Below are 10,446 nucleotides of genomic sequence, written 5' to 3' on the forward strand. Positions count from 1 at the left end.
CGCCCATACCCGGGCGCGAACCAGGGACCCTCTGCACACATCAACAACTGACACCCACGAAGCATCGTTACCCATCGCTCCACAAAAGCCGCGGCCCTTGCAGGGCAAGGGGAAACACTACTTCAAGGTCTCAGAGCAAGTGACGTCACCATTTGAAACACTATTTAGCGCGCACCACCGCTAACTAGCTAGCCGTTTCACATCCGTTACATGAGCATAGCCTTGCTATTGAGAAAAGCCTTCGTAGGCAGACCTGGCTCTCAAGGGAAGACAGGCTATGTGCACACTGCCCACAAAATGAGGTGGAAACTGAGCTAAACTTCCTAACCTCCTGCCATATTAGAGACACATATTTCCCTTAGATTACACAGATCCACAAAGAATTTGAAAACAAACCCAATTTTGATAAACTCCTGCCATCACAGCAGCAAGATTTGTGACCTGTTTCCACAAGAAAAGTGAAGAACAAACACAGAACCCATATTTATGTTTATTTATTTCCCCTTTTGTACTTTAACTATTTGCACATAATATGACATTTGAAATGTCTTTATTATTTTGGAACGTTTTTGAGTGTAATGTTTACTGTAAAAAAATGTATTGTTTATTTCACTTTGGTTTATTATCTATTTGTAACCTTTATTTAACTAGGCAAGTCAGTTAAGAACAAATTCTTATTTACAATGACGGCCTAGGAACAGTGGGTTAAATGCCTTGTTCAGGGGCAGAATGACAGATTTTCACCCTGTCAGCTCGGGGATTCCATCTAGCAACCTTTCGGTTACTGGCCCAACGCTCTAACCACTAGGCTACCTGCTACCCCATTTCACTTGCTTTGGCAATGTAAACATGTGTTTCCCATGCCAATAAAGCCCTTAAATTGACATTGAATTGAATTGAGAGCGAGAGACATTGATCCCCCGGTACTATAATCACTTTATTTAGATTCTCCTTCTCTCTCTCCCAGGGTATTTCAATACAACTTACCACAGAAAGGTCACACTAAAACAAAGGAGATGTGTTCTGTTCCAAAGACTGGCTACGTCCCAAATTGTACCCTTTTCCCTATATAGTGCATTACTTTTGGCCAGAGCTCCAAGTCATTGACAAGGATGATAATCCAAAGCAACGCATCGCTCAATCCAGACAAGTGGCATATTTTCCAATTTACACAATAAACTGAATGAAAACTAAGAGGGACAGACAGGGCGTCAAGTCAAATGACTGCAGTCAGACATTAGAGCGTTACCAATCAGCATTTACACGTCTCACCTCGCTTCTCCTCTTATGTCTGTCTGTTGTGCAGCCGTCACAGACCCAGGGTGCATCTCAAGTCTAGCACGGCTAGCATGGCTTCTTCCCCTCATCTCTTCTCCTTATGGCTTCCTCTCTACTCCATATGGCTTCCTTTCCTCATCTCCTCTCCCTCTGCATTTATCCATGAACAAAGGAATGGTGAAAGCAATATAGTGTAAGCCTACTGGGAAGGAAAGGAGACAAGAGAAGGAGATTAAGGACAGGAGGCAACTTTAGACTATAGAGTGGTACCTCTCCCAAGTGTGTCAAACTGTGGGTGACTGTGCAATTGCTCAATATATTATTGACTGAGGCTTCAGAAAATTGCTGCAGTGACACTGTGGATGTAGGTATTTCTTCGTACCACAACCCTGCCCCCATTCTGTCCTTTCTCTGCTATTCCTGAGGATTGCCATGCATATTGAATCAAGCCTGCCGCTGGGAGGGAGTGTTCGTGTGTGTCTTTTGCAAAAGTATCAACACTTGACAGATAGGGAAAGAGAGCACTCGTGTGGCAACTTCTGTTACTACAACCTGTGCGTGTTGTTATGAACGCTACCCGCTCTACGTTAGTGTTTCTCAATCCATTCCTAGCCTGGCTAGGGTTTGCACATGTATGTGCTAGCCAAGCACTATAATTCAACTCATCGAGGGCTGGGTAAGCAAAAAAACGGATATCCTGTTAGAACCCACAGGAATGGATTGCACACCTCTATTACAAACCACTAAACACAGGAGTTCTACTCGGTCTATGATCAACTCAGTTTGCGCTGCATCTTTTGGCTCGTTCAAATACATTAAAATCCGCTTTGCAAGTGCCTTTGTAACTGGGCCCACACTAGTCTTTGTAAGGTGGATGTTATAACGATAATTATTATGCGCTGCAATCGGTAGTGGGGGCATCTGCTTAGACAATAAACATTGGCTGTATCCCAAATGTAATGCAATGCAAACCTCGGAGGTCCTGAGGGGATATGTGTCACTAACTGCACTGATTATGTGCATATTTGATTAGTGTTTACTGCTATGCTAATGATGAAAGTAAATTCAATGCCTCCAAAGAGAAGTCTATCGGGTCATTCAGAGTCTCATAATGTGGTCTAGCTACACTCAATGTGTGTGGTGCCAGAAGACGTCCAGGGTGCCCTCTCATGTTTAATTAACTGCAGATCATATTCTTCACCTTTTTGTTGAAATTACGAAAATGTAAGTGGTTGGGTGCTGGTTAGAAAATGGTATCCTGTTTTCATAACCTGATTATCAGCGAATCACTCATTTACTTTATGTACTGGTTGATGTATATCGTGTTTGCCAACGTTAGGTGGCGAAGGTCTGGGCGCTCCTGTTTTCATAACTACCCAGTTATACCAAAAACTAGCATCGTTAACCTAGCCTGATATAACAAGATCATGTTCTGTTTCACGTCACGTGTCAAATTTATAAAAAGTGCAGAGATTAAATATAAATGTACAGGTTGAATCTCGTTGACGCATTAGTCTCTGCATCAGTTTGGCTCTGAACACAATAGGGTGTCGCCCAAGGTCAAACAGGTTTTTCGTTTTTCATAACAATGGAGTTTGTCAACAGTGACGGAGGTCTAGGAGCTGGCAAGCTTCCCCCAGGAACGAATAGCAGTGCAATATTGTTTAGCTCGAGGTGGTGGGCCAACATCAGAGGAGATGTCTGCCAGGCCAGCCACACAGAAATCCTATCTGCGAGAGTTGAGTGCCATCAGCGTAAGTTATGAGGCTGAGGTAGTGATAGAAGGACCAGGTGAGTTTGTCGGAGACGATTCAGCGTGAGTTGCAGCAGTAGTCTATCGTAGCACCATTGGTTTGGCTCTGAGCTCACAGTTTTTTTTTGTTTGGACACAATGGAACCCATTAGACAGGGCACTTCATTGAAGTCTTATCATTGTGTGAAAATGCATTAGAAATATTCAGGTCATATGCTCTTAATTAATGTCTACAAATAGAAAAACACAGGACCGGCATATGAGACTATCATCACAGGCAAAACACAACTCACCTCAGTAATTCACCATTTAATGTATTTGGTAACATTGGTATTCACACTGTTTTAATGGGAACACCATCCAACATTATTGAAAGGAGAATATAGCCAGTCAACAATAGACGTCTGGTCAGGAGGCCTTTGATGCAAGATTCGCTAAAATTAAGGGGATGTATTGATTGGTTCTCAAATGTTTTTCTTGTGGGATTTGATAAACCAACAGTTGTGTAATGCAAGGGGCGGTGCGTGGCTGTTTGCGTGAGAAGACAGAAGCAACCATTAAAAGCACAGCCACCAATGACGCATCGTGCCAACTGCATCAAAACAGCCTTTCCAGACTGAAGTCGGGAGGACTTAAGACTTTGGTATGAGGTATACGCCAGACTACCAATATCCCAAAAACAACTTTGAACATAACAATATTCAAGCACACTGCAAATGTAAGTGTACAGATAAACATGTCAAATATACATGTTTTTCAATCCAGGACATCTAGAGGAAATGACAAACATGACAGTAACTTTTTTTCCAAAGTTTTTTTTATTCGATGACAATATACAAGAACATCTTGAGCACGAGGAACATCCCTGATTCTCCAGGCTCACTGTAGGAAAACACAGAGGAAGAGAAGTTAGTTCACCTGCAAACAGAAATACACCATCTACACTTACAACTCTACTCAGGGGGGGGCGCACCTCAACTAGAGGAAGGGGGGTAATTGGGCTGATGGTCCAAAGGGTAATAGTAGAGATGGAGCTCAACCTACATGTTGTTTTTTAAAATAGTAAATGCAGTTAACTGACATTTTCCAGCTCAGTGAGGAATTTATTTAGTATATAGTATATATCAAATGACAGTTGAAGTCAAACTCAAAGTTTTTCACAATTCCTGACATTTAATCAGAGTAAAAATTCCCTGTCTTGGGTCAGTTAGGATCACCACTTTATTTTAAGAATGTGAAATGTCAGAATAAAATAGTAGAGTAATTTATTTTCACTTATTTCATCCCATTCCCAGTGGGTCAGAAGTTTACATACACTCAATTAGTATTCGGTAGCATTGCCTTTAAATTGTTTAACTTGGGTCAAATGTGTCGGGTAGCCTTCCACAAGCTTCCCAGAATAAGTTGGGTGAATTTGAGCCCATTCCTCCTGACAGAGCTGGTGTAACCGAGGCAGGACTGTAGGCCTCCTTGCTCACACGCGCTTCTTCAGTTTTGCCCACAAATTTTCTATAGGATTGATGTCAGGGCTTTGTGATGGCCACTCCAATACCTTGACTTTGTTGTCCTTACGCCATTTTGCCACAACTTTGGAAGTATGCTTGGGGTCATTGTCCATTTGGAAGACCCATTTGCAACCAAGCTTTAACTTCCTGTCTGATGTCTTGAGATGTTGCTTCAATATATCCACATCATTTTCCTTCCTCATGATGCCATCGATTTTGTGAAGTGCACCAGTCCCTCCTGCAACAAAGCACCCCCACAAACTGATGCTGCCACCCCCATTCTTCACGGTGTACTTCGGCTTGCAAGCCTCCCCCTTTTTCCTCCAAACATAGCGATGGTCATTAACAGTTCTATTTTTGTTTCATCTGACCAGAGGACATTTCTCAAAAAAGTACGATGTTTGTCCCCATGTGCAGTTGCAAACCGTAGTCTGGCTTTTCTATGCCGGTTTTGGTGCAGTGGCTTCTTCCATGCTGAGCGGCCTTTCAGGTTATGTCGATATAGGGCTTGTTTTACTGTGGATATAGATACTTTGTACCTGTTTCCTCCAGCATCTTCACAAGAGACAGAACGCATCTCTTTCGCCAGCGGTATGACAGCTGCGTGGTCCCACTGTGTTTATACTTGCGTACTATTGTTTGTACAGATGAACGTGGTACCTTCAGGCGTTTGGAAATTGCTCCCAAGGATGAACTAGACTTGTGGAGGTCTACAATATTTTTTCTGAGGTCTTGGCTGATTTCTTTTGATTTTCACATGATGTCAAGCAAAGAGGCACTGAGTTTGAAGGTAGGCCTTGAAATACATCCACAGGTACACCTCCAATTGACTCAGATTATGTCAATTAGACTATCAGAAGCTTGTAAAGCCATGACAATTTTCTGGAATTTCCCAAGCTGTTTAAAGGCAGTCAACTTAGTGTTTGTAAACTTCTGACCCACTGGAATTGTGATACAGTGAATTATAAGCGAAATAATCAGTCTGTAAACAACTGTTGGGATAATTACTCGCGTCATGCACAAAGTAGATGTCCTAACCGACTTGCCAAAACTATAGTTTGTTAACAAGAAATGTGTGGAGTGGTTGAAAAACAAGTTTTAATGACCCCAACCTACGTGTATATAAACTTCCGACTTCAACTGTATATTGTATTAAATGAAACTAGGAAAAGTCGTATGAGTAGGCATGTGGTTCAGTTGTTTCGCACCGAGACATTGGGCTATAAATTATTATCCTAGACATGCTTTAATTAATAAACAACCACCAAAGGTCACCACTCATAACGCATGTTAGTATAACTGTACTGAGCGTTTGATCAATACATAGTCATAATAAAATAGTTTAATAGGAGAATAAGAATGGTAATCGTTTAGAAGCAATTAAATAGTTTTTTTGTTGATATTATAATATTTGTCAGAGAATAAGTACCACCAGCCAGGGTAGGTTTAGAAGTTTGGGGGATGGAAGATGGGATGAAGTAGTAAGGATGCGTGCTTGTAGATAAGGTTGTTGGAAGACTACAGGTGAGATCTCTACAGGTGAGGTACCAAGAGAAGATTCAATGTGCAATTCAACACAATATAGCACACCATGCCCTGTTTTCTTTATACCTGTAACAGACACCTCATTTCTGTAAACAAAAATCCATGAGGGGCAAAATAAAAGACAAAAGGATGAAGAAAGTAACGTTAAACTCTTGAAATAATTCACACTCCTATACTAGATCTCTGAATGGCATAAGATTTGAGCCATAGATTCATTTAATTCAGTTGGGGCCCATTTCCACCCAGGAAAATAATACAAAGCCAAAACTGAATGCTGAGCACCAGATGCGGACATGTCAATAAATGCACACAAATGCAGCTTCTAGATACGTCCCTCAATACATTCCTGCAGGATTCCTGGGGATGCACATGTGTGTTTTAGCCCAGCACTGAGACTTGATTAGTTGAATTATGCGTGTTAGTGCTGGGCTAAAACAAAAATGTGTACTGCATTGGGGTCCTTTAGGGAATTAATTGAGAAACTGCTCTAGTTCCTAGTCTTTCAGAGATCCACTAGGCAACCTACTGTTGAGTAGGGACCACACTATACGGTTCAACCTGGAATCTAAACCACTATTAGTGCTCAGTTCACACTCGCCAACATTAGTGTCATGAGTTAGAATGAGCAGCTAAGTATCAACTGGTAGGTACCTGAACTGAAACCCAATGTGGATCAACCCAATGTAAATCCACATGTAAAAAGGCACCGTAGCTTTTTTGGTTATATAATGGGAAGATTGGGATGAAGTCTAACAGGATTTAGCTAGGAACATCACTCCTAAGTAGTAGTATCTGCACACAGCAGTTAGTCTACTGATGAAAACAACATTTACCTTCTACAGTCCCGAAGAACAGTAGATAAGAGAAGATGACAATGTATATTAAAACAGTAAGAACGTATAAATAAAGACAGCACTAACAGACTTGGGAAGAAGGAAAGATATGCATGTAATTAATGATTAACTAATACGAAATAAGTTCAACTTGGGGTGCGTTCCAATAGTCTCAAGAAGTTCCCTATTCCCTCCATCTGCAATGATGTGAATTTCGCTTGGGTGAAAGCAGCCATCCAGTATTATGCATTTACCAACTCTGCTGATTTACAGTGCAGATGAAGGAGAATAAATGGAGCTACTGTAAAAATGTGACTATTGAAATGCACCCACCCTTGAACAAGAGGAATGTACCATAGGGAGAATGGCCACATTACCTTTTTGCCAGCAGCGCCCACACTGGCTTTCTTGGTGCCTCGTACTTTCTTCATTCTGTTCTTGCGTTCCTTGCGCTGTTTTCTGGAGGACTTCTTCTTCTCATAGAGACCGTGCTGTGAGAATCGAGAAAACCAAACATTTTAACCAAACAGCACTGCTTCCATTGTGTGTGGGTTATCTTTCCATTAGTCAGTATCAATGTGGGTATCACTGGCAGACAATACTTGATAATGATGGTACTCATAGAAACTATGTACAGACGTGGTGTCATACAAATAGAGAATATTGCCTAAAAACAGCTATATCCATTCAATTGGTGCATTCCACAAGCAAAGCCCCACTTGTTTCCATTTTTCCAGCATCTACTTACCCTGGCCAGTCTGTGCTTGGGCTCGTTTTTCTTAGCGTAGTCGAGAGAGTCATAGACCATGGCGAAGCCCGTCGTCTTGCCGCCACCAAACTGGGTCCTGAAGCCGAAGACGAACACCACGTCAGGGGTGGTCTTGTACATTTTGGCCAGCTTCTCCCGGATCTCAGTCTTGGGGACTGTGGCTTTGCCCGGATGGAGGACATCGACAACCTGGAAGCGGAGACAATGGACAAAAGTTTAAGACCATGCAGCACTAGAAAACTAGCACACTGGTGATCTTGATGCTTCCTAACTTTTAACAGATAATTTAATCAATAGACCATCAGGGCAGATCATGACGGTCTTTTGATCTACTGATAGAGGTCAGCTGAACACTCAGTATGAAGAGATGTTTTGTTTTGGTGGTATACAGTGGTAGGAAAAACATTTAAGCTTACCATTTGCTTCCTCTGAAGCAGCCGGTTTGTCATGAACTTCCGGGTTCTGACTGTCACTGTGTCGTTCTGAAAGTAGACGGGGAACAGAGTTTAGGAACCCTACACACATCTAGATACTATACACACACATAGCAAGACAAGTAGTATACATCAACACAAGTATTTAAACAAAACGTTGGCTTTGTCAGGTAGCAAGTTAGTTGGCAGGCCATAAAGAAAAGTTACTTATTGCATTACAATTACACATCCGATCACAAATCAACTGTTACTCTAAAAGTGAAATGCTTAATTACAGGCCCTTCACAACAATGCAGAGAAAGATGGGAATTTTTTTTTGAAACGTAATAAAAAGGTAAAACAATTAGTAACAATAACGTGGCCATATACACACACAATACCAGCACCGAGTTGATGTGCAAGGGTACGATGCAGTTGAGGTAGATATGTACATATAACTAGGAATTAAGTGACTAGGCAACAGGATAAACAGTGCATGTGACGAGTCAAAAAGGTTAGTGCAGAAAGGGTCAATGCTGATAGTTAAATAGTTTACCTAACAGTTACCCGGACAAACTATTTAGCAGTCTTATGGTTTAAGGTTAGAAGCTGTTCAGGGTCCTGTTAGTTCCAGACTTGGTGCATCGGCACCGCTTGCCATGCGATAACAGATAACAGTCTTTACTTGAGTGGCTGGAGTGACAATTTTTAGGGCCTTGCTCTGACACAGCCTGGTATAGAGGTCCTGGATGAGTCTGGCGGCAGTGATGTACTGGGCTGTACGCACTACACTCTGTAGCGCCTTGTAGTAGGATGCAAAGCAGTTGCCATACCAAGCACTGAAGCAGCCAGTCAAGATGCTCTCAATAGTGCAGCTGTATAACTGAGGATCTGAGGGCCCATGTCAATTCCTTTCAGCCACCTGAGCGGGAAGAGGCTTCTGTCATGCCCTATTTTCAACTGTCTTGGTATGTGGTCCGTGATAGATCCTTAATGATGTGGACAGAGAGGAACTTAAAGCTCTCGACTCGTTACACTACAGCCCAGTCGATATGAATGGGGGAGTGCATGGCCCTCCATTTCCTGTAGTCTACGATCAGCTCGTGTCTAGCTGTTGAGGGAGCTGATATTGACTATCCCTACAGGCTGTCTCATCATTGATCAGGACTACCAGAGTCATGTCATCAAACGTATCATGCCATGCAACAAGAGGTAGCTAGCGAACTACATTACTTGGATTTAGCTACCTACACAAGTAACATTTAGTAGCTAGCTAGATACACGAGTGACACGTCCAATATATACTTTCGAGGAGAAAGTCCTAAACCAAAATCATACCGATAGGTTACTGCATCAATAACTAACATCCTGGCTATCTACTGTAGCCAACCAAGCAAGTTAACTAGCTAAGTTAGCTTCCATCTACTCAAATCATGTAAACGAACCACTTCAAACACCGGAGCACTTCTGGACGGATTGACTACAAGGTACACGACAAAAATCATGCATTTGTGGTAACTTAGCGTTAGTTATCGTGTCGGAACTAGCTAAGTAGTTTCCAGAATCCTAATACGACATTACAAGTGACATACTGTGCCAGGGAGGCTCACTAGCCACAGCAGTCGAGGACACCTTGCTAGCACATACCTTAGCATGTAGCTAGCCATATTGCCTGTGCTGGTCAAATAATAGTATTATACAAGACTGGACAAAACAATGTAGCCGCCAACACATAGTGGTGGAAAATAAGAAGCCATGTGTTACAAAATGATTACTGAATGGCTTGTACAACTGAACAGGTCCAACAGCCGAGCGCTCGTCTAGGCCACCGAAATCCATCAGTTCATAAAAGACTAAAAACTACTTTTACCATTTAAATGTTCTAATATTCCTACAGGGATGGCTTATAAATGTATTTGGACTTCGTGATTTTAACAACGATGAGAGGATGGTGAAGATAAACAAAGAATTTAATTCTAGATTTTATGCCACAAGACTCACCATCTTGACATCAGCCTCTCAGGGACGAGGAAAAGGAGGAAGGACCCGATACCGGCCAACCAAACGCCTGAATGGAAGCCTTGCGACCTGAATACTTGCCTGAATTAAAAGTAAATTCAAATTATTTGAGAGACCACATAGGGAAATAGAACGTGTCGTTTTTGTATTGTTTTATGTATTATTTTGTTCAAGTGTATATGACTTTAGAGCAAACGTCACACAATCAAATACATGCCCATGTAATTTTGGCACATGAATGTATGCAATACAGTATGAATAACATGTTTGTTCATTACAAATATATGAATTGATGGCATTTTATTCATCTAGCAGCAACACAATCATGCCC

The 10,446-nt window shown here is 41.8% G+C and overlaps 1 protein-coding gene across 3 annotated transcripts; it reads right to left on the reverse strand.

Annotated features, from left to right (window-relative positions):
* Positions 1-3,830: 3,830 nt before the first annotated feature.
* Positions 3,831-10,190, reverse strand: LOC112255950 (ribosomal protein S24). Of its 3 annotated transcripts, XM_024428810.2 has the most exons (7): positions 10,098-10,190; positions 8,100-8,165; positions 7,663-7,872; positions 7,292-7,405; positions 6,915-6,917; positions 6,148-6,167; positions 3,831-3,913 (listed from the first exon to the last, which is right to left on the reverse strand). In XM_024428810.2, the coding sequence occupies exons 1-6, from the start codon at positions 10,098-10,100 to the stop codon at positions 6,162-6,164; spliced, it is 402 nt and encodes a 133-aa protein (XP_024284578.1). In that variant the 5' UTR covers positions 10,101-10,190; the 3' UTR covers positions 3,831-3,913; positions 6,148-6,161. The 3 variants fall into 3 exon arrangements, with proteins under 3 accessions (XP_024284578.1, XP_024284586.1, XP_024284595.1); XM_024428818.2 differs by lacking the exon at positions 6,915-6,917; XM_024428827.2 differs by lacking the exons at positions 6,148-6,167; positions 6,915-6,917.
* Between the last annotated feature and the right edge of the window lie 256 nt (positions 10,191-10,446).

Source organism: Oncorhynchus tshawytscha, linkage group LG01, assembly GCF_018296145.1.
Source record: "Oncorhynchus tshawytscha isolate Ot180627B linkage group LG01, Otsh_v2.0, whole genome shotgun sequence".
In the NCBI taxonomy this organism is placed as follows: domain Eukaryota; kingdom Metazoa; phylum Chordata; class Actinopteri; order Salmoniformes; family Salmonidae; genus Oncorhynchus; species Oncorhynchus tshawytscha.

Excerpts from the sequence above, each read along its gene's own strand:
- LOC112255950 (XM_024428810.2), bottom strand. Across the intron at positions 7,873-8,099 it reads TGCTTCAGAGGAAGCAAATG|GTTGTCGATGTCCTCCATCC; the intron begins GTAAGCTTAAAT and ends CTCCGCTTCCAG. Across the intron at positions 7,406-7,662 it reads CCAAGCACAGACTGGCCAGG|CACGGTCTCTATGAGAAGAA; the intron begins GTAAGTAGATGC and ends CGATTCTCACAG.